The sequence below is a fragment of the Lithobates pipiens genome, unplaced genomic scaffold (genome assembly GCF_037356315.1).
Source record: "Lithobates pipiens isolate NorthernLeopardFrog02 unplaced genomic scaffold, aLitPip1_a1.2 Scaffold_3, whole genome shotgun sequence".
NCBI classification, from domain to species: Eukaryota; Metazoa; Chordata; class Amphibia; order Anura; family Ranidae; genus Lithobates; species Lithobates pipiens.
The window spans coordinates 118,919,998-118,945,375 of NW_027507790.1; the positions used below are offsets into that span (position 1 = coordinate 118,919,998).

Consider the following 25,378-nt stretch of genomic DNA (forward strand, 5'->3'; position numbering starts at 1 on the left):
GTAACTCTGCGACGTGATGACGCACTGAGGATGCAAAAGGGGAAGTGGCCACGTGACGCGGAAGCTCCCGGAAATCCTGCGCCATCTCGCACACCCGGGCACACACCCCCTCACAGAGGGCGCCATGGTACACATGCCTGAAGGGGTGGAGACAACAAACCACTCCCCTGGACAATGCCCTGCCCTACAGAGACGCCAGAAACCGGAAGGCAGCATTTAAAGAAGCCACCCACACACCGCGGGTGAACACAGGGAACCTGCAGTAAATGCAGGGCAATTCCATGAGCGACCACCGGCGTCCGTATGGGGACCAAAAGTCAAAATGGCGAAAAATGGTACTGTCACAGCAATTGCCGAATATAGAGGAAACAAAAAGGGCTTATGAATGTGTGGAAATCACTGGGGTCCCACCAGACAACCAAGTGCAGCCATGCACAGTTAAATAGTTATCATAATATCAAAAGTGTTACCCATTTGGGCATAAGTTTACAAGCAAACTGAAAGATAAATGTAAACAACACAATGTGCTTACCTCCGCACAAGGTAAGTAAAACTAGCCCTAAATATTGTGAGACCTGGACAGAACATCAACAACCGTTCTCAGGGAATAACCAATACTGGAAAGGAGCAATGGGGGACATGAAAAAGGCATAAACAAACAGCAAGTCAGTTATCCACCCATTCACAAAAGCATCTAAAGGAATCAGCCCTTTTTGTTTCCTCTTTATTCAGCAATTGCTGTGACAGTACATTTTTTTGCCATTTTGCCTTTGGGTCCCCGTACGGGCGCCCGAGGGTGCTCATGGGATTGCCTGCCAGTTTCTGGCGTCTCTGTAGGGCAGGGCATCATCCCTGTCCTAGCATAGGGGAGTGGTCTCCACCCCTTTGGGCATGTGTACCATGACGCTCTCTGTGAGGGAGTGTGTGCCCGGGCATGCGAGATGGCGCAGGATGTCCGGGAGTCACGTGGCCACTCCCCCTTTTGCATCCTCAGTGCGTCATCACGTTGCATCGTCCCGTACTGTGCTCTGACGCAACAGGAAGGGGTATTTAAGGACCCACGTGGCAGCTGTCATTTTTGACGGGATCCCTGGGAGCCTCATACCTTACTGCACAGGACAACAGGTACTTGCATACTTTGAAACACTGATGGCATTTTTTCTCCTATTTTGAACTGATAAACATTAATAATGGAAAATTCTCATTTGGAATCTCTTAATCATATATAGGCTTCGTTTGGCGATTGGGGGCCCTTTTTGTCTTCTTTTGTTTCGCTGATTCCAACATACGCCATATTTTTTGGAAGGATTTTTTAACCCACAAGTTGAGGCAATTATCATCAGATTCTAAATTATTTATTTTTTCAGGAGATCTTAGGCTATTAATATTACATGCTAAAAGCCTATTTTCTCTTCCCTTTTTTCTTTTTAGTTTCTCTTTTTATTCGTAACTCTAGGACTAAAATGATATTCTCCTTTGTGACATAATTCTTGTTGCCTATTGGTGTTTGAGGCTCCTAGTTTATAATCCATCTTTTCAAGACATACTCAATATCAAGTGAGTTAAGTATAGGCTTATATTCCTGCCATGAATTGTTATATTTTATTCATATTTGACATAGATCTATTGAACTTAGTATACATTTATCTTTATTGACAGGTTGCCTATTAAAATATCTGATCTCATATAATCTTTTCACCCCTGCCTACGGGTGACCTGGCAACAGTTGGTGATTTATGGTTATGTGGATGCAGTATATTGCCGGATCTCATTCTTCACTTATTTTTAAGTCTGTCCAGGATCCCACACTCAAATCATGAGGTAGGGGTTTTGTTTTTTTCCATTGGGTGTCTCTTGCCTTTCATCTAAAGTGCAGCCATAAATATATAAGATATGATATGTTTATATCTGATGCATTAATCTGCATTTTTCTGTGTCTTTATTGCAAAAAAGTTGTCGGACAACAGGTTCTGATATTTAATCAAACAAACCATGATGTTCTTTCCTGAAGAAGCCACACAGCGAAACATGTAGAAAATGTGAACGTGACTATAGTAAATGATGGTCATTATTATGATGCTTTGCCCACACCTATGGCTATGATTATATTGTATGTATTGTTTTATGACATTGTTTATTTACTAAAATTTGTATATATATATATTTTATATATTGTTTCAATATTTTGTTGTTATGCACCCTTAAAGAGGAAGTAAACTCTCCCACTCTGATGCTTCTTTTCATTTAGTCCATTATAACAAGTCATTATCAGACTATAGCCACTGTAATCCAGCCCAAATCGCATATTACTTACTGTTTAACCACTACAATACAGGGCACTTTCACCCCCTTCCTTCCCAGCCCAATTTTCAGCTTTCAGCGCTCTAGCGTTTTCAGTGACAATTGCGCGGTCATGCTACACTGTACCCAAATGAAATTGTTATCATTTTGTTCGCACAAATAGAGCTTTATTTTGGTGTTATTTATTCACGACTCCGTTTTTTTTTTTTGCGATATAAGCGCAAAAATAGCGGAAATTTGGAAAAAAAACTATATTTTCTTTTTTCTATTTGAAAAGAAATCCAATAAAATCTAATTTTGTCATAAATTTAAGCCAAAATGTATTCTGCTACATGTTTTTGGTAAAAAAAATTCCGTTAAGTGTATAATAATTGGTTTGTGTGATCACGGACATATGTACGCAAATGATCATGTACATATGTGTGCAGGTGATCACGTACATATGTGTGCAGATAATCATTGGGACATGTGATTTTAGTGGGACATATGTGGGGGACATGTTTTTTATTATTAGGGACATGTGTTTTTATTATTTGGGGACATGTATGTTTTGGGGACATGTGTGTTTTGGGGACATATGTGGGGACTGTGTTTGTACTGTGTGGTGTGTTGTGTGTTTACACTACACTGATGATCAGTGAGTAAAAAGCTGTAAAAAGCAGCCCATACTCACTGATCATCAGCCGGCTGCAGCGTTCTGCTCTCCTCTCCTCAGCGGTGACTTCCGTGTGAGGAGAGGAGAGCCGATTGCCTAGCAACCGGCTGTTTGTTTACATCACATGACGGCCGTGATTGGACACGGCCGTCATGTGATCAGGAGGGCCAATCACAGAGCCCTCCTGCCGATCTGAGATGTGCCGTGTCCGGGTGACACGAGCACATCGGGATCGCGCCGCTGCGCGGGCGCGCGCGCCATCCCGCTACTCCTGAAGGACGTTCCTGAACGTCCTATCAGGAGTAGACGGCTCCCACCCGGCCGTATTAATGCATTGGCCGGGTGGGAAGTGGTTAAAGAAACTTAAAAAAACTTGTTTCCAGGGGTTAGGCAGCTCCATCTTAAGTATTGTTTTCTGAGTCCACAGTGGAGTGTATTTCCGCCCTTACATTAAGCACTTCCTGTACTGTTAACCAAGCCTCCTTCTCCATCCAAAGTTTTTATGGCAACCCTGCTTCCCTGTTCATAGCTTACTTGTTTATTTCATAGTATTTACTTGTACCGATGTCTAATATTTCCCTTTGTCAGACTTATCAGCTTCAGCTGATAAGACTGCAGTAATGGCCAATATTTAGACTATGTGAGGTCACATGGTGTGTAGGAGGAAGCTGAGTAATCACCTGAGTGATTAGCAGAGTTCAGAGCTGTGCCATAGGAAGTCCTGATAACAGATAGATAAGACATAGAGAGTGTGTCCTAAATCAGGGGAGATCTGGGCATGCTCAGTGACTTCATTCTATAGAACAACAAGGATTACAACAATACTAAGCAAGTAAGGAGATATCTACAAGCAGTGTTCATTAGGGTTTTTTATGCTGATTTACATGGGACAAAGTTGTGGGGGAGGGTTTACAACCACTTTAAAGTCCCACAAGGGTTTTTGTTGCATGTTTTCTGACAAAACAGCAGCTCTCTCCACCCCTAATCTCCTCCTCCTATTGCTTTCTATTGGCTACACTAAAAACACCTGAAGCTTCAATACACATGTAAAATGCTCATAATATGCTTCTAAAACCGCTCATAATACGCCTACAAAACCCCTCAAATGAAAACGCCTGAACATCGCCCTGCTCAGGTGGGAATGGGGTCTGAATGCTATTGTTGTGTGTTTTTCATTGAAGTCTATGGGGCCAAAAACACTCAAATCTATCTAAAAGAAGCAAATGTACTTTTACTACAGGTAACAAAACACTTAGATGTGAACAGGGGCCATCGAAATGAATGAGATTTTGCTTGTTGAGCGCCTTGGAGCTTCAAGCAGAAAATTGCTCAGGTGTGAAGTGCAGATATCAATATAAATCCTGTGCTCACATTTTCTGAGGTTTTTTTTGTTTTGCTTTAGTTAACAGTGGAAGCTTTTGTAGCATTTAGAAGACAGCAATGCATGAGCTGGAATTTTCCTTTAAGCAGCCACAGGTCAAACTTTCCTGGGGATTTACGTTTTTAAAAGCATTATCATTTTTTTTTTCAAAAAGCGTTTTTATATTCATTATTTTACTTTTGTGTTTAGATATCCAGAGCTTGCAGCTGTCTGCAGGAATCCCGGTACTTTTATCCTGTATCCTGGAGCTGAAGCAGCTAATTTAGAAGAGCTGTCCCTAGCAGCGGATCAACAGCCACGCTCCCTCATCATCATAGATGGCACGTGGAGCCAGGCCAAAGATATATTCTACAAAAATTCCCTTTTCCGACTGCCAAAGCAGGTAAATCAGAACTATTCTCCTATAAAAATTAGTGTGTTTGTGTTCCTAAGATGAAATATCTTTTATGTTTATTTATAGTGTAGCCATATTCAAGATTCATGAACAGTTACAAGACAATGACAGACAGTACTGCCGTCTGCTTATACGTGTGTCTGACAGTGTCATAACTCTGCACCTGCGGGTATGATTTTGGAAATTTATTTTACAATGTGCTCAAAAGTCAGGCTGCTAAGTTATAGCAGAAAAGGGGCACTGACAATTGAGTAGTGCTGTAATTTTTAAATTATGTTTAACCTCCTGTGGACTATGTTCAGCAAAGGAGTGAGATCAAACACTAGCTGACCCTCCCAGACAATTGCTCACCAATACCATGATTTATGGCATTACGATCAGACTGAACAGAGTCTTGCAGTGGGCATGAAATTGAGATGGCAGAAACAAATTGTCAGTATTTATTCATACACTTCTGGGGTCAGGGTGAGGAATGGCTGTTGGAACTCTTTTTCATATATTTCTAACTGTGTATCTGTCATCTGCTCTTCTAGAAGGACAGACGGTGCTACCTTTTTTAAACGGAATCACAAAATTGTTGTTTATGTTCTGTTTTACTAACAGTTGTTATCTACCTGTAATCCAACAGATAAGACTTTGATATGCACAGTCATTCTCTACTTATCGCATATTGTAATCAGTGTTGCGTACGGTATCTTAATATGTCCATAAATATTAGACAACACAACATGACAATTTTTAGCCATGTTGGGTCACAGCCTAATATCCATAGAATAGCTCTTGGCAGTTCTGAATAGCTGTTCTTAGACCTCTTTCACGCTGGGGTGCTTTGCAGGCGCTACATCGCTAAAAATAGCGCCTGCAAAGCACCCTGAAAGAGCCGCTCCTCTCTCTCCAATGTGAAGGCCCGAGGGCTTTCACACTGGAGCGGTGCGCTGGGAGGACGCTAAAAAAAAAGTCCTGCTAGCAGCATCTTTGGAGCGGTGAAGGAGCGGTGTGTATACCGCTCCTCCACATTGAAATAAATGGGCAGCGTGGCTATACCGCCAGCACACCCCGGAGGGCTTTCACACTGGAGCGGTGTGCTGGCAGGACGCTAAAAAACGTCCTGCTAGCAACATCTTTGGAGCGGTGAAGGAAAATCAATGGAGCAGCGCGGCTATACCGTCGGCATAGTGCTGCTACAGCAGTGCTTTGTGGTGGTTTTAACTCTCTCGTGGCAAAAAATAGCAGTGCACCCACCATCCATGCACCCGCCGCCCCAGTGTGAAAGGGGCCTAAGGCCCCTTTCACACTGGGGCACTTCTAAACTGCCAGTAAAACACTGAGCACTTTTGAAGAGCTTTTCAGGCGCTTGGGAATAGCTTTCCATTCATTTCAATGGAGAGGGGAGTTTTTTTCACTGCCCTGCCAGTCCACTGCCCCAGTGTGAAAGCATTCATTGATTTTAATGGAAATAGGTGTTCGTGAGCTTTTCAGCCACTTTTTTTAGCGTGAAAGCGCCTGAAAAGCGCCTCAGTGTGAATGGGGTCTAAAGGAGTCAGAGAGGTTAGTAAGGCCCCTTTTACACTGGGGCGTGAGCGGTAAAATGGCGCTGTACTGTCGTTTTAGCGATGCTATTCGGCTGCTAGCGGGGCAGTTTTAACCCCCACTAGTTGCCGAAAAAGGCTCTGAGGGCTTTCACACTGGAGCGGTGCTCTGGCAGGATGGTAAAAAAAAGTCCTGATAGCAGCATCTTTGGAGCGGTGAAGGAGTGGTGTATACACCGCTCCTGCCCATTGAAATCAATGGGGCAGCACAGCTATATCGCCAGCATAGTGCTGCTGCAGCAGCTTTTTGCGGTGGTTTTAACCCTTTCTCGGTCGGTAAAAGTGTCCCCTGCTAGCAGCCGAATAGCACTGCAAAATTGGCGTTAAAGCGTCGCTAAAAGTAGCGGCGTTTTACTGCCGACGCCACCCCCACCCCAGTCTGAAAGGGATCTAATGAGGAATACTCGTTTGGCCAGACTCATCTGTTTATAGCAGTAACTAGGCCAAAGAAGATTATAATATGAGCGGATGATGTATGCATGTCACGTGTTCACTGATCTGTGGCAGGTTAAAAGTAGGGTTGCCACCTGTCTGGGTTTCAGAATCATGTGTCCTGGTTTCAATCCACCCTAAACCCAGACACATTATTCAGACTTGCCTGTGGCTCACTGGGCCAAAGCTGTCCTGCCATGGTCATGTCTCCTTTTCTACACATGCATCCTACACTCCACACACATATACCACTGTAAATTCTACACTCCTTTCCTACACATACTGTAATAGCCTCTGTACCGAATGAAAATGTGAACTGACACCCCTGGTCCCCATTGCACTTACCTCTGTAGTAATGGAAGAGTTTTATTTTATTTTATTTTTTTAATGATTGTGTATACATGTCTGTGAGACTCTTACGTGTGGCACAACAATATAAGCATATTTTATGAGTACAAGAATGATTTTGTTTTATTTAACCATGCCCTGTGAGTCCCTCCCACTGTTCATGCTGTTTTGCCAAACCCACTTTTTGCCACTGTGTGCCCCACATTACTGCTCACCTTGGTGCACCTAAAAGTGTCCCATGTCTTTTACAAGCCTATAGTGTATACTACCAAAAAAATTGCTGTGCGCCGCTTAAGTGTTTGGGTTTGGCTTGAAGAAAAGGGGGCAACCCTAATTGAAGGTAGTCTGTGCATTCTAAAATAATAATATTTTAAGTGTTTCTAAACCCTTACGTATGCCCGGTGAAGTGACTAGCCTCAGGTGAAATACAGAGATTAAACAAATCTTTCCACATAGATTGTACTGGTTTATCTGCAGCCTTCTATTCTCTATAGTTTTCCAAAGCATACATTTTACACAGCGTCTCTTAGCAGCAGAAAGCAGTGGGTGGGTATCTGATGTCCTATACACTTAAAAAGGTTAATGAAATCTGAATGCTGATTGAAGCGTAGGGACACACCCAATAGAGGAAAACACAGAGCTGAATCTATTGCCCCATACACAAGATCGGACATTGATCGGACATTCCGACAACAAAATCCATGGATTTTTTCCGATGGCTGTTGGCTCAAACTTGTCTTGCATGCACACAGTCACACAAAGTTCACCATAAATTGTGAACGTCAATAACGTGGTGACGTACAACGCGTACGATGAGCCGAGAAAAATGAAGTTCAATAGCCAGTGTGGCTTTTCTGCTAGATTCCGAGCATGCGTGGAACTTTGTGCGTCAGAATTGTGTACACATGGAATTTTGAGTCTACGGATTTTGTTGTCGGAAAATTTGAGATCCAGATCTCAAATTTTGTGTGACGAAAATTCCGATGGAAAATGTCCAATGGAGCCTACACACGGTCGGAATTTCAGACAAAAAGCTCCCATCGAACATCGGAAAATCCAACCGTGTGTACGTGGCATTAGAGTCACTTGCTGTGTGCTAAAGAGAGTGAACCATCTCCAGGAGGGCTGAGGTGTTGGTTTGGACTTTTATCAGTGACTTTTGCAGACAGCAGAGGGATTTGAGATCAGGGAAGCACCAAACTCGGTATAGTATACACTATAGAGGGATGGAATTTGTTTACTTTTCATATCTGAGCTTTACAACAACTTTAAAGTGCAATTAAACCCAAAAGCAAACATTTATATTGCAGCTTACCAATTTTTAGATGTTATAGCTAAATTTTTTCTTTCCCTTATTTTAACCTTGTGATCTGGCCAGTAAGTCTGAAAACAAGGTCTCATGCTAATTTAGCAGTTTATAGTGTAGAAACAAACCATTTATCACTGGCAGGAGTGCTTACAATGACCCACTTTTATTTATTCACCTTCATCCCAAGGTTTGAAGGATTGGTAAAATGCAATATATTACATTTTTGGTTTGGGGTTTAATATGACTTTAAGTAATTCTCTGTAAAGCAGTCCCTATAGAGATAAAAGTTGCACAATCACTTTTGGGGAGCCACAATCTTATGTCTTCAGTGACAGGCAGACACCTTCTATCTGATAGCTTTTGGTGAAAATAGCGCTAAGGCAGATTAAAAAAAAAACAATCTCTATTTCCTTTGGAATCAAGAGACTCCAATAATATACGTCTGACCTGTTGACCCCTTCACTACTCCCCTGTGTATACCTGCCAATATCATACTTCAGGATATTATGTTCTCCTGCTAATCTGACTTTGAATCAGCCTTGTACTCAGTGCCCTGATTTCTTTGTATTTCATGGCACACTATTACACAGAGTACCCCATGCCTTTCTAATACATGCAATGCTTCAAATATCTCTTCTACATAAGATGTTAGATATGCGTCTTACACTGTGTGCATTATTCCTCATTTACATGCAGTGTTTTATTTCTATTATGCACTCGTACCTCTGCCACATAACTTGCACTATGCTTCACACCTCTATTACAGGCAGTGCCCTATGCCTCCGTTTCATACAAGTCTTTATAGCTTTCTATTCATGCAGTGCCTCATATATTTCTGTTACATGCAGTGCATCAGAGCTTTCTGCCTGCAGTGCCTTTGTCTTTGTAATACACACAGTACGTCATACATTGCTTATTGCCACTACATCACTAAAAATATCTCAAGCAATAACTGGATCACAAAGTATGTACAACAATAGTGCGCTACAATCAACCCTATATATGCACACATACAAAAGTGAAAAAAAAAAAAAAAAATATATATATATATATATATATATATATATATAAAAATCCTCAATAAGCACACATCAAAATGCAAATACAATAAAATAATTAGTAATAACGATGCTCAGTGCAATACAATAAATCCTATGCTTTGTGTAATGAAAAAAACCTAGTAAATACTAAGACATATAGAACAACAGCACCAAATTAGGAGACCTAACAAGACCCCCAAAAACTAAAAAAATATATCCACCAATGCTGGATAAATCTATGAGATGATTGGCCTGTCCAGAGAATGACTTATAAATAGACAGTACAATGATTCACCGGCAGATTAATCCAAACAGCTCCTCCTACTGGCTTTCATTCCGTTAGGGATAATCAGCTGTTTTCTCCTGCTAATTCTCTTGTTTATCCTCATTTGGGTATGAGTATTCACACGTGACGAGAGAAATGCATCATTGCACAGTGACCAAAAACTTGGAAGGTATATAGGAAAAAACAACGTGTCCACTCACATTTGTTGATCTCAACCAAGGCTTAAAATGCAAAACAGTCAGGCGCCTAGCGCGATATATCCTCTCACCACATTTACAGTGCTTTCAGTAATGCGCACTGGATATCGTCACTGGCTCCTTCCGATGCGTTGCGTCACGTGACTTTTTCAAGGGTACTTATATCCTACAAATATCACCAGATATTTGGATCACATGACTCATTTGATCCAAATATCACACTGCAGGCCCAAGCCAGGCTCCTTTAAGCTGCTCAGCAGAATGTTTCTTCTCCCTGCACATAATGAACAGCACAGAGAGAAGAGAGCAGGACTTTGGTGGTCTCTCTTTTGCTGCTGCTACAGCCCAGGGCTGAGATTGGCTGCAAATGCAGCTGGTGCAAGATGGAATATGATTGGCTAGCGGGCTGCTAAGCCCTACCCAATGCCTGAAAGGGGAACTCTGTGAGTCTGGGAGCAGGGATGGGCATAGGGACAGAGCCTCTGGTGGGGGCTGCTGGGAATTCCTAAAGCAGGGGTAGGCAACTTGGGGCCCTCCAGCTGCTGTGTAACTACATTTCCCATGAGGCAGTTACAATTACTCCCAGAGGCATGATGGGACTTGTAGTTCTGAAACAGCTGGAGGGCCCCAGGTTGCCTACCCTTGTCCTAGATTGAGATCGGTGAGAGGTTTAAGGAATGACATATAAGCCAAGAGTGCAGGACTGGAGAGCGTCTGCCCAGCAGTTAAGCCCATCAGTGAGCCTAGGTACAGGGCTTAGGGCTTCCTGGACTCTCAGAGACTATGTGAGAGTTGCTATGCAGGGGAAAAAGACCATGGCTGTTGTGCTGTGCTATTCTAGAAGGCTGCTGAATTCTGCTGAGCTGTGGGAGCATATGTTGCTGTTGCAGGGGACTGAGCTGCTGAGTTACAGATTCGATTCAGACTTCTGAAAGAGCATTAGAGAAAACTCTAGGACCAAGACACTGATGCCCTGGACCACGTGCTCAAAGCTGTTCACTTAGAGACTGTTGTAAAGCCCACGAGGTAGAGGCTTGTGAGGGAAGACCAGGGCTGTGGACTGCTTACGTTGCATCCGTGTCCATCCTGCCTATAGGAGGAGCTATCTCTAGAAAGGATGGTGGTTGGAAGGCCTGTACCACTAGTATGGTGAGAGGCCTTTTGCCCACCCTGTTTATTTACTATTTTTGCTGCTGTCACTGTGTACAAATGAACTGTGCCTAAATGGGTACCGTGTTGTCCAAATTACCCATTGTCTTACAAATACTCCTAGCTGGGATTGAGTTCTCCAGCGTGACTGATGGGACTTAGTTCATGCTACACTGGCCAGTGGCTAGGTTGTCTAGAATATTAGGGATTGATATGATAGCTGAGTTTGTTTTCTTTGTTTAACGACTTGCCAACCAGTGACATAACCGTACGCCGTTGGATTGCAATGGCAATATAATTTTTTAAAGGTGGTGATGCTGAACAAAGTAAAAGTAATCTGAGTGACTAAATTGGATTATTTTTATAGGTTGTGGTAGGGGGGTCTGGGCTCCCCCGAGCAATCAGGGAGCCTAGTAAGGATGTGACCAGCGGAATCCTGTTCCTTGGACAAAGTGAGAGGAACTGATGTCATTCCTCACACTGTGTGCCCTCCAGAAACTGTATGTGAACTTCGGCAGTTCCGTTTTTGGTTTGTTGTTTACAGTTAATGGCTTGTTCAAGCATCTGATCAAACCAATCTCAGTTTGAACAGATGCTTTGGAGGGCAAAGGAAAGATGAGGGGTCAGAGTGAGAGCAATAATTCTAGCTCCAGACCTTCTGTGTAACTCTAAACTGGTAACGTCGCCATGTCCAGTGTTGTCACCATGCCTCGCGCTGCGTTCCATGAGTGCCTCAGCCCTTGCTTCCTGATCCCTTCCATCTCATGGCCAACTTCCTGGAACCGAGTGAAGCACTTTAGCGCTTGAAATAGGCATCCTTGAGAACGACATCTGATGACAGCTTACCTAACGGATATTATTGATCATGTGCCTTATCTATCGGTTCTATGTTTTTTTTTTTTTAAATAAATATACCCCTATTGGCTACACTTAGAGGTGCCTCTCTTCCTCTTTTTTTCTCAACGTACATTGGAATCTGCTTCAGATCCTGCTCAGAGGCTGCCATTTGTGAATGGACATTTTTTTTCCCCTCTTACTACCTTGGATATACTTTATCCCTGTTTGTCCTTTGGTTACAACGTTCTACTCCTATTGTGAACTTTGCCCTTTACTCAGGACTATTTATTTAATTACCCTTGGTTTCATGTATGCATCTAGTGCTTTTATATGTGTTGAGACAACTAGCTTGCGCCTCCCTATCTTATTGTTTTAAAGTTTAACGTGTTTGCTATTTACACGGCGTAACATCATCTTTTATGTTTTACAAAAAAAATTATTATTATATTGTATTTGTGTGCACTCATTAAAGTGCATCTTTTCCAAAATTGTGTTTGAAAGACTGCTGCTCAAATACTATATGACATAAAAGATTGCAACACCCACACTTTTATTCTCTAGGGCCTCTGCCAATATATATATATATATATATATATATATATATATATATATATATATATATATATATATATATATATATATATATATATATATATATATACACATATAGAATATTTGGGGGTTGTAAGTAATTTTCTAGCAAACAAATATTTTTTTTACAGACTGTAGTGTCACAGAATTGGGCCGGTGCTGAAGTGGTTAAAGCTTCTTTTGCCTTTTTTTTAACATTGTAATCCTGCAAATAACACACTTCTTGTCCTGAAGTGAGAGCTACGTCTTTTCTCCACTGTATCATTAGAGACAGCTTAGGCTGCTTTCATGATACGGACTCCAAGCATGTCCATGTCTCCTCATCTCTATTACATAGGGTTAAGGCAATTGATAACTAGGAAAGAAGATATTCTTTGGTGCAGCTCGCAGGTAGTGATAAGGACACTGCCATAATCAACATATAAATGTTCTTTTCTTTCTTTTTTTATTTTATTTAAGCTAGGGACATATTACACTTTTGTTCTTGGGTTTGGTTATCCTTTAAACCGATTGCATGCATGTTCTAGTTCAGTGATTTGTGTGAAGCCAGAGGATCAACTTGGTAGCTTGAAAACTAGAATTTTCTAACAGTAGTTGGCAATGGTAGCTCATGTGTTCCTTTAGGACAGGTTTCTTTTAACCACTTGCCCTTTCAGAAGATTTACCCTACTGCGTTACTTTTACTGACAATTGCATGGTCACGTGACACTGTACTCAAATAAAATGTAGGGCTTTTTCCCACAAATAGAGCTTTCTTTTGGTGGTATTTAGTCACCTCTGCGGTTTTTATTTTTTGCGTTATAAACAAAAAAAGACAGACAACCATGAAAACAAAATCGAATTTTTTACTCTCTGCTATAAAACCTATCCAATAAATCAATGTAGGCCAATATGTATTCTGCTACATATTTTTTGGTAAAATAAAATTCCAATAAGTATATATTGATTGGTTTGCACAAAAGTTATAGGATCTACAAACTATGGGATATTTTAATGTATATTTATTTATTTTTTCCTTTTGGATAGAATAGTTAAAGGTTAGAACCAATGTCAGTTGTTTGCCATTTGTGTCTTATTAGAGAGATTTCCTTTCACTTTCCTGTCCTGTAGAGTCAACGGGAATTTTTCTCCTCTATTCTTTTCTGGTGTCAACTCCACCTTTTGGATTTATCCTCCCTTTTATTCCCCCTGAAAATGGTGGTCGGGACAATTCAAATGAGTGAATCTTCCTAACAAGGACACGGACATCAATAAAACAATCTGTTTTACCAGTTTTAAGCTATTATCCACATCCAAAAATACATTTCCTTTAGTTATTCTTTAAAGTGGAAGTAACCTCCCCTATCGTTTTCAGCCAAGGAAGCTGCCATCTTTGCCTCTGTTTAATCTTCAACTGCTATGGTGCTGCACATGTGATTCGTTATGACACCAGCCATTGGATGGTTTGATAGTTTGGCTGAGAGCACAGCCAATGTGCAGTTAGCATTCCCGGCATGCCTTTTTTTTTTTTTTTAACTGTTTAAATCGATGGGTTTACTTCCACTTTAAGTACACAAGTATAGAAATTTGTTTTCTGCATTTGCAAATCTACATTTTCTTTTCAACCCATGATTTCTTGTACTTAAAGTAGCCTTGTCAGCATGGTGTTTCTAGCATAAACTAGGGTTATTTACAGTTCCATTCACTTTGTTGCTTTGAGTGGTTGGATAGTTGCAAATATTGATGTGCTTACAGCACTCGCTTTCCTTTATAGCATTTTGAAACTGAAATTGCACCATGGTGTATCATCCCAAAACATTCCGAAGTCTTGATCATGCATTTTTCAGCACATTTCCATTAACAGTGCCTCTACTGTAATAAGGAGAAAGTATGTTTAATATAAATGCACTCTTTTCTGGCTGGTTTTTGGCTCCCCGGTGAATCAGAGCAAAGAATCTGCTCAGTAATGGATCCATTTTCCAACATATGGCTAAGGAGTATGTAAAACATTACAACAATGCACATTAAGAGAACTGTGTAATTTTTATGGTCTGTGATGCATTAAGTTTAGTGTGATGGAATTCTCTGATTGTAAGGAAAATAAATAACATTTGCTATTTTTTGATTCTGTAATATCTCACCATATATTCTGGATACTTAAAACAAAGTAAACAATTTGCTTTTATTCCTTTAAATTTGCAGTAATGAATATATAAAGCTAAATCTTTTGTAATTAATTGAGTATAGAAGGATTAAAACCTCAGCCAGGGAGGTACATGACTGCTGAGAAGTACAGGCTCAGGTATGACCAACTAATAAACCAATACCTTGATCAACCCCCCCCCCCCCCCCCTTAACCACTTCAATAAGGGCATTTTCACCCCCTTCCTGCCCAGGCCAATTTTCAGTTTTCAGCGCTGTCGCATTTTGAATGACAATTGCACAGTCATGCAAGACTGTACCCAAATGTTATCATTTTTTCCCCACAAGTAGAGCTTTCTTTTGGTGGTATTTGATCACCTCTGCGGTTTTTATTTCTTGCGCTATAAACAAAAGAAGAGTAACAAGTTTGAAAAAAACACAATATTTTTTACTTTTTGCTATAATAAATATCCCAAGGGCTTAGACTGACTGCAGAATTTAACTTGAGGTAATAGCCCATGAAGCAGCATCGATTGCTGTCAAGTTCAAAACCACAAATAAAGCTTTGGTAAAACACCACAACTGGCAGGTAGATGGGTGGCCAAATCTTGTGACAGCTCAATCTTCTCAGAACAGGGGTACAAGCCCCAGTGTGATCTTCAGTTCAGGCTCTACCCTGTCACTTTAGGTCTTTGTAGCCAATCGTAGCAAAGCCACTTAACTTCCCTCTCCCCCATATTAGGTTAATGCCCATGGCAGTGCCATGCTTCCAAAAGTCAAGGCTCCCCCTCCTAGAAAGAAAGTTCAAGGGGCTTTCAAAGTCCTGATTCTTGGACCACCTTGGGAGAGTGTGCATTGCTAATAACCTTGTATAATAAATAATAATATCATAAAGGTCCATTACGCCATTGTTCTAATCCTGCCATGACATGAACGAGTTATTAGTTGTTGGTGCATACCTTGCTGTTTTCAGATAGTTGGTGAATACCTTGCTGTTTTCAGATAGTTGGTGAATACCTTGCTGTTTTCAGATAGTTGGTGAATACCTTGCTGTTTTCAGATAGTTGGTGAATACCTTGCTGTTTTCAGGTTCCAAATATAGAAATGTAAACATAAAATGACTAAAGTTTTCTTCTGTTCTTCATATGACTTTTTGACTTTTTTTTTTCCCAGCATTTCTTTAATCTTTATGTAACCTTTGCATTAATTCTCTTCATTCAACTGAAAAGGCTCAGCTCTGTGAAGGAGGTTTTAAATCCATGGAAGCAATGTTTCTGGGCACAAGTGGGCTGTATTTATCTTATTATGTGCTTATATGTATTGTTGACTTTGTTTGCTGCCCAGTACAGCTGGATACTCAAGAGATCATTAAATTTAAGGACCTAGCATACTATGTTTTCTGTCCTAAATGCTAATTTTATTTTTTATTATGAATCTTTCTAATCTTTCTTTGTAACCCCTTCATGTGTTCAAATGTTTTCTTTACCTCCTGCTAAAAAAAAAAAACATGTTGCCTGCAGAACATGGTATTTAGTGAATGATACAAAGAAGTCTATTATCCAACTGCTTTGTGCAAAGAGGCTGTGTGCTTGAAAGAGTACTACTTGTGCTGTACTGTCTCTTTAGCTAATCCATAGTGCTCTTTGAATTCTGTGTCTTGTATACAGTGTTTATTTGTAAATCTAATTTTGTAAATTGCTTGCATTTAGGGGCTATTTTCTATTGGATTTTATAATGTTATATTTTTTTAAATGCCATTTTTTAAATCTTTATTTTTGTTAAATATGAAATATTGCATATAAATGTTTTGTATTCTCATTAGTAATATGTAGGTGCCACTCTCACGTGGAAAGGTGGATATCTCAGCTCTTTTTTTTCATGGTTTCTTAAAGCGTGTTTTTTTTTTTTTTTTAAATAACTCAAGGTTTAAAGTGGTTCTAAAAAGTCTAAACTTTTTTTTTACCTTAATGTTTTCCATGCATTATGGCAAAAAAAAAGAAATTTAGCTACCTTTCTACCTTTGGCTCCTGCTGCTGTTAGTCAAATCCCTTGAGGTGCCACCATAGCACACAGCTTGTTCTAGGGGCAACTACAGGAAGAAGATGTGGACAGCGCCAGAGGGGGACTGCTAAAGAAGATGTAAGGCACTGCTCTATACTGTATCATTGTACTGAGCAGGTAAGTATAGATCTTTTTTTTATTTTAATAAAAAAAAAAAGCTTTGGTATCACTTTAATATACATAAGTAAATGAGTAGTGGTCCTCCTTCCTATGTTTAAGATGGCTCCATATGATGTTTCCATCACAGAAAGCAAACCAGACAAAGGTAGACAGCTTTTGCTGTGCTCCATTTATTAACCCCATAATGTTCTCTGAATTCTGTGTCATGGATATGTTCCTTATTAAATGTTTGTCATACATAAAACATCAGTATAAACCATTAAAAAATGTACTAAACGTTATCCCAAGCTTGTTATAGCTTCCCTTTAGGATGATGGTGTTGCATTGTATATCTGTAAGAGGACTGTGTAATCTTTTTAGTGTGGACCTATAATCAAGTGAAGATTTGCTTTATTTTATGTCATATCTAATGAGGTTAATTTTATTTGGCCAAGAGTGTATTGGCTGGAAGTGCATTTTCTTATTTGCACAGTTGCCCAGACACTATTGTTTATGTAGTCGGGCTATAGCTCCTCTGTACCTAACATTATAGTAACAATTGCAACTCATATTTTATCCCAGAAAAATACAGATGCTTAAGGGCCGGTTCACACTGCGAGCCGCGGCGAGGCGTCTCCGACTTCCTCGCCGCGACTTGCAGGGGGGGTCAGCGGCGACTTGCAGAGGACTTCTGCATAGAAGTCAATGCAAGTCGCCCCCGAAGTCGCCCCGAAGTAGTACAGGAACCTTTTTTCTGAGTCGGAGCGACTCGAGTCGCTCCTCTCAGAACGGTTCCATTGTACTCAATGGGGACAACTTGCGGGAGCGAGGCGAGGCGAGCCGTGTCGCCTCGCCTCGCGCCGCAGTGTGAACCGGCCCTTACTTAACATTACAGTAATAATTGTAACTTATAGTTTATCCCAGAAAAAGAGAATATTTTTTATGAACCAGAGAACAGCTAAGGGCTCTTCAAATTAAATCCTAAGACCACTGATATCCTCCTAAAATAAGAGAATGTATCGTAAGTGGCCAAAAAAAACGACGTTTAAGATCCTTTTTCCAATTACCCACTACTGCCTTTGAGAATTATAATTCTCACAAAATTTGGAGCGTCTTCCCGAACAGTGTAATGACAACTGGTGATGTCACTAATGTACTGTTCATTGTTTTTCTGAGAGCCTTCTGTAAGGCCCCTTTCACACTGGGGCTGGAGCGGCATTGGTGGTAAAACAGATCTATTTTTAGTGGCGGTTTAACGGCGGTATTCAGATGCTATCGGGGCGGCTTTACCCTCCGCTAGCGGCCGAGAAAGGGTTAAAAGGTGCCACTGCAGAGGCACTTTGCCAACAGTATAGCCATGCTGCCCCATTCATTTCAATGGGCAGGAGCGATGTATTCACCACTCCAAAGATGCTGCTAGCAGGACTTTGTTTACCGTCCTAATAGCGCACCACTCAGGGCTTTAACACTGGAGACACAGCAGCGGCTGTTTCAGAGTGGTTTGCAGGTGCTATTTTTAGCACTGTAGCGCCTGCAAAGCCCCCCAGTGTGAAAGGGGTCTAAGACCCCTTTCACACTAGGTAGTTTTGCAGGCACTATTGAGCTAAAAATAGCACCTGCAAACCGACCTGAAACAGCTGCTGCTTTGTCTCCAGTGTCAAAGCCCCGAGGGCTTTGACACTGGAGTGGTGCACTAGCAGGACAGTAAAAAAAGTCCTCCTAGCAGCATCTTTGGAGTGGTGAAGGAGCGGTGTATACATCGCTCCTTCACTGCTCCTGCCCATTGAAATGAATGGGGCAGCGCGGCTATACTGCCAGCAAAGAGCTGCTGTAGCATCGCTTTGCAGTGATTTTAACCCTTTCTCAGCTGCTAGCGAGTGGACGCCGCCGCTAAAATGACTGTAAAGCAGCGCTGAAAATAGCGTTGTTTTACCGCCGACGGTCTAAAAGAAAGCTATTTCTAATGCATAAAATCCAAAAGAAATGCTCAATCCCTATATTCCAATCAATCAGGCTGCAGAGCCCAATTCCAAGCTTCTGCCAGCTTGCTTTCAATAGGGTATTAGTAATAGATCGTCCTAATCATGGATTTTTTAGCCATATACGGTATATTTAATAATATTCATGACTAGGACACAGTGCCTGAGAAAAAATCAGCTACAATGAGTCTAAGTTACTAGTACTTAGCCCTTTGATTGACTTTGCTAGTCAATGCATTCACAGTTTAGGTACATTTTAAGTACTTTAACATTAAAATAATTATACTTATTATGTTTTGACTTCCACTAAATACTGCTTGATAAGAACAAATGTTAAAATACATCAATGTCCTAATGAATTTGCGATTCTGAGAGTTTTAACACTAGACTGTCAAAGTGCCTATGTGCTGTGAATGAGCTAATAAAGATTAGGGTACTTGCATATGGTAGTGATGTATCAACATTAGTTTCCTGGCAGAAAATTCCGGCAAAAAAAGGAAGAATGGGCTGTATAACAAATGCATGTATTCACATGTAAAAATTATTCATTATTATTTTGGGTTGTTTTGTATGTACTGTACTTGCGCATATACGTATGAAATACTGTCCAGCAAGACAGATTTTTTTTTTTTTTACTGTTCTATATGCAGCACAAGTTTACGAGTCTGTGTGTACATAAAAAAAAAATGAGCTGTATTTAGAGTAGTGAAAACAACACCTTAAAGAGATTATAAAGTCTTGTTTAAAAAAAATAAAAAATAATAACAAACATGTCATACTTACCTGCTCTGTGCAGTGGATTTGCACAGAGGGGCCCAGATCCTCCTCTTCTTGGGTCCCTCTTCACTGCTCCTGGCCCTTCCCTTTTAGTTTGCTATGCGGGCACCCAAGCCAAGCTTCTGAAAATATGCTAATTTACTATTGCTAAACCGCGTTTGATGTAAAGGGACACGTATTAGTTGGTATGGACAATCTCAAGTTTCCAGGCAGAAAGAACAGTATATAATATAAAACTGCATGCAGGGCATTGGACAAAGCACTAGGGACAAAAGGAATGTGAAATGATTTCATACAGTACATTGTATCTTATGATATTGATGATTATGATATGATATGATGATTATTCAATCTTATTGTACTGTATATGTTATAAATTTGTACTTTCTGAATTTGCTGCCGGGCTCCGTTCCCTGCAAGAACGAGGCACACAGAGGCATTGGTTGGAGGACAGAGCCCGCAGACACAGCTGGGAGATTGCAGGATCCTGGGGACAAGGTACATACACAGCACCAGGATCCTGCAATGCAATTCCGTGTGTGGCTCGGGTTACCGCTAATAGTACTGAAATTTAACCGCCAGGGAGGTTAAGATTAAAAAAAAACATTCTGCCTTTACAACCATTTTAATGCCTTAAAAGTGGCGTTTAAGGTGTCCTTGTGCAAGAGGCCTTATTCTGAAGAACTCCCCATTCATGTAATTTAGAAAGGCATCCCTCAACTTTTGTCAGCAAAGGAGGGTGTAAGAGACACCTGATATGAAGTTTTCCTGGCAGCAAATGTCAACATTGACAGGATTTACTTTTTTGTCCATCCATTTTCTTACTGCATTTGGTTAACCTATGAAAATAATCTGCATTACTCCATTCTCATACTAAATTTTACCCTTCTGCAGTACAAACAGAATACTTTAAAATGAGCAGCAACTGGTACTTAAAATTACTGGTTTGACATCAGGAGTTTGATTTTAAGAGCTTGCAGATGATAAGGAACACAGTTTCACAGTGGCCTTGAAAAGTGTGATTGCATCCTTTCAGTTTAATGTTTGGGTGCTTTTTATCTGTTGTGCCTTATATATTTTATAGCCAATATGTTAGCTTAGAGAGAGGAATACAATTTTTCCATTCTGGTGGCAATGCAAGCACTGAACGTTTTTTGACCGATTAACTGTCCTTTTTATTTTTTATGGTTAAAAGGACAATTTAACTTTTAAAGGACAGAAAATGGTGTTAAAAATTCTGTACTTTTAATATAGGTAATATTTTGTAGATTCTTATTACTAAGAATGGGCAGATTCAACATTGATATCTATATATATATATATATATATATATATATATATATATATATATATATAAAGCTGAAGTTTGGCAAAAATAATTTTTTGTACATTTGCACAGTGGACCTAAGGCCGACCAGCAGTTCAGCAGAAACCAGCCAAGATTCGAACCATTAATGGGCAGGCTAAATGTACCAAGTTAATCAATCGACCAACTTGGGTGCAACCAGCCTTCCCTGAAATCGTTTACGATTATTGCAAGCGGTTGCTATATCCGCTAGTGATCACTGTCTTCTCCCAGCAAGGACAGCTTCCCCCTATAAGCCCGCCTACCCCCCTCTGCCCCCCCCCCCCCCTCCGGGAGAAGACAGTTTCTTGGCAGAAGGGATTCCCCTGTCAGCACTGTCTGTGTTGATGGGGGAATCGTGCAAATTTATTTTCTGCAGCCCTTGGCTGCCCGTAAATTAACGGGCGGTTGGCAACACTGACCTGCATGCACTTTGACATGTGCTCCGAATGCAGATAGTTTCTTCAATCTGATCTATTAATATAGTTTGTAGACCTAGAGAAAAAAATTCTCTAACCACTTACTGTATCTATGTTTGTTTCTAAAAACAGAAGACAAAAACGTCTTTTTCTTCTCCCATTCTTGCTTTTAAATGGCCTCCAAGGCATTGCGGTTTTTTTTTAGGTTTGTATCATATTCTGGATGTGTGGTAGTCAATTTGTGAAAACATTTTAAATATTCAAAGTGATATAAGGCAGACTGAATAGCACAGTAATGCTGCTAAGTGGCATTTGGCATGTAAGAAATGGATTGATTGCCTGTGATTACACCTTGCAGAGCCCACCTGGGAGCATTTTGCCTTGGGACAATATTAAACTAGCAGAAGCCTAGTCTGGATCTCAGTCGTAGGTACCTTTATTTTGAAGTAGTGTTCTGAATTCTTGTGGTCAGAGGCTGCGGGCCACCGTAGAGACCAAGTGGCTTACATTTAAAAATGGCACTTGGCAGTGCCATTTCATCACTGTGCATGCACCGCCTGATCCGAAAATGGCAGAGTGTGTATGGGCTTTCCCGAGGCTGCCAAGCTTCAGAATGCCACATGTCGGCCCGCAACCATATTTTTTACGGACGCTGCTGCCCATAATGGACATTTACAGGCAGCCCTGGAATAGGCTAAAATTGACGGGTTGCCCCTAAATTAACGGGTGGTAGGCAACACTGCGTCCCATGCATTTTCAGTGGGGTATTAACCAAATATTAGTTTGATTCTTCCTCTGATTCGCTGCTGTGACATCCACATCACATTGGCGTTCATTTACTAAAGGCAAAAAGACTGCAATTTGAAAAGTGCAGTTGCACTCTGCAAGTGCATTTGCTCAAGAGCTTAATAAATGACCAGAAGCTCTGCTGACTTCCATCATCCAATCATGTGCAAGCAAAATATCCTGTTTTTTTTTATTTTCCTTGCACGTGATTGGGTACTCTTTGCAAAGTGAAGCTTTACATCATTTACTAAACTCTGGAGCAACTGCACTTGCAGAGTCTATTTGCATTTAGTAAATCAACCCCATTGCTCCCAGACAGTTTCTAAAAAAAATAATAATAGCGTTATACAATTAAAATCACCTTTTATTTGAAGTAGTTGTAAACCCTTACATATAACCAGTGAATTGACTAAGCTCAGGTCATACATAGAGATGAAATAAATCCTCATAGATAGGTTGTACCTGTTTATCTGCAGTCTTCTGTTCTCTACAGCAGTTCAAAGTCCAGAATTTAAAAAGCATGTCTGAGTGTTTAGAAAGAAGGAGGAGGAGAGGAGGAGGATGTATCCCACATCCTCAGGATGTGGGCTACATTTCATTAGAGGTGAAACTAACGTCACGTTTAACCACTTTCAAACCGGACCATTTTGCTGGTCAATGACCAGAGGTCTTTTTACAATTTAGCACTGCGCTGCTTTAACTAGTAATTGCGCGGTCATACAATGTTGTACCCAAACAAAATTTGCGTCCTTTTTTTCCCACAAATAGAGCTTTCTTTTAAAGGTATTTGACTGACTCTGCGATTTTTATTTTTTGCGATATAAACGTAAAAAGACCGTAAATTTTGAAAAAAAATGATATTTTCTACTTTTTGTTATTAGAAAAATCCAATAAACTCAATTTTTTAGTCATACATTTAGGCCAAAATGTATTCAGCCACATGTCTTTGGTATAAAAAAAAGTCAATAACTGGATATTTATTGGTTTGCGCAAAAGTTGTCACATCTACAAACTAAGGTACATTTTCTGGAATTTACGCAGCTTTTAGTTTATGACTGCCTATCTCATTTCTTGAGGTGCTAAAATGGCAGGGCAGTACAAAACCCCCCCAAATGACCCCATTTTGGAAAGTAGACACCCTAAGGAAATTGATAAGAGGCATGTTGAGCCCATTGAATATTTTATTTTTTTGCCTCAAGCGATTGAATAATGACAAAAAAAAATTTTTTTTTTTTTTTTACACAAAGTTGTCACTAAATGATATTGCTCACACATGCCATGGTTATATGTGGAATTGTACCCTAAAATACATTCTGCTGCTTCTCCTGAGTATGGGGATACCACATGTGGTCGACTTTTTGGAAGCCTAGCCGCGTACGGGGCCCCGAAAACCAAGCACCGCCTTCAGGATTTCTAAGGGCATACATTTGTAATTTCACTCCTCACTACCTATCACAGTTTTGAAGGCCATAAAATGCCAAGATGGCACACACCCCACCCAAATGACCCCATTTTGGAAAGTAGACACCCCAAGCTATTTGCTGAGAGGCATGGTGAGTATTTTGCAGCTCTCCTTTGTTTTTGAAAATGAAGAAAAAAAAATAATGTATATTTTTTTTCTTTTTTTTAATTTTCAAAACTTTGTGACAAAAATGAAGGTCTGCAAAATACTCACCATACCTCTCGGCAAATAGCTTGGGGTGTCTCCTTTCCAAAATGGGGTCACTTGGGGGGATTTTGTGCTATCTGGGCATTCCATGGCCTCCAAAACTGTGATAGGCAGTGAGGAATGAAATCAAAAATTTACACCCTTAGAAAGCCTGAAGGTGGTGCTTGGATTTTGGGGTACCGTACGTGGTTAGGCTCCCAAAAGGTCTCACACTTGTGGTATCCCTGTACTCAGGAGAAGCAACAGAATGTATTTTGGGGTGTAATTTCACATATAACCATGGCATGTTTGAGCAATATATCATTTAATGACAACTTTGTGCAATAAAAAAAAAATAATAATGTATTTTTTCCGCAACTTTTGTCAAAATATAAAATATTCCATAGACTCGACATGCCTCTCAGCAAATAGGTTGGGGTGTCTACTTTCTAAAATGGGGTCATTTGGGGAGGTTTTGAACTGTCCTGGCATTTTATGCACAACATTTAGAAGCTTATGTCACACATCACCCACTCTTCTAACCACTTGAAGAAAAAGCCCTTTCTGACACTTTTTGTTTACATGAAAAAAATTTTTTTTTGCAAGAAAATTACTTTGAACCCCCAAACATGAAGTATTTTTTTTAAAGCAAAGGCCCTACAGATTAAAATGGTGCGTGTTTAATTTTTTTTTTCACACGGTATTTGCGCAGCGATTTTTCAAACGCATTTTTGGGGGGAAAAACACAAATTTTTTAATTTTAATGCACTAAAAATCACTATATTGCCCAAATGTTTGATGAAATAAAAAATATGATCTTAGGTCGAGTACATGGATACCAAACACGACATGCTTTAAAATTGCGCAGAAACGTGCAGCGGCGACAAACTACATACATTTTTAAAAGCCTTTAAATGCCTTTACAGGTGACCACTTTAGATTTACGGAGGAGGTCTACTGCTAAAATTAGTACCCTCGATCTGACCTTCGTGGTGATACCTCACATGCATGGTGCAATTGCTGTTTACATATGACACCAGACCGACGCTTGCGTTCGACGTTGCGCCTTAGCAGGGGGGACAGGGGTGTTTTTTTTTGTTTTTTTATTATTTATTTTGCTGTCTTATTTTATTTTTAAACTGTTCCTTTCATTTACATATATTTTTTTATCATTTTTATTGTTATCTCAGGGAATGTAAATATCCCCTATGATTGCAATAGGTAGTGACAGGTACTCTTTTTTTGAAAAAATGATCTCTCCTCTGTCCTCAAAGCATCTGACCACACCAAGATCGGTGTGATAAAATGCTTTCCCAATTTCCCAATGGCGCTGTTAACATCCCGCAAAATCTAAATCATGAAATGCTCGTAGCTTCCTGTTTCTTAGGCCATAGAGATGATTGGAGCCATTCTGGTCTCTGATCAGCTCTATGGTCAGCTGGCGGAACCACCGGCTGCATTCTCAGGTTCCCTGTTGGGACAGGAGAGCCTGAGAAAACCATGGAAGATGGTGCGGGGGGGGGGGGGGACATTCCCTCCCACTGCTTGTAAAAGTAGTCTAGAGGCTAATTAGCCGCTAGGATTGCTTTTACATAAAAGCCGACCGCTGGCTGAAAATAATGATACCAAGATGA

General features: G+C 40.4%; 1 protein-coding gene across 1 annotated transcript in view; it reads left to right on the plus strand.

Annotated features, from left to right (window-relative positions):
- DTWD2 (DTW motif tRNA-uridine aminocarboxypropyltransferase 2) overlaps positions 1 to 25,378 on the plus strand; it is a 393,578-nt gene that overhangs the window by 248,256 nt on the left and 119,944 nt on the right. Inside the window, exon 5 of the mRNA XM_077462225.1 lies at positions 4,527 to 4,719. Within this exon, the coding sequence (XP_077318351.1) occupies positions 4,527 to 4,719 (193 nt within the window). The remainder of the gene's footprint in view (positions 1 to 4,526; positions 4,720 to 25,378) is intronic.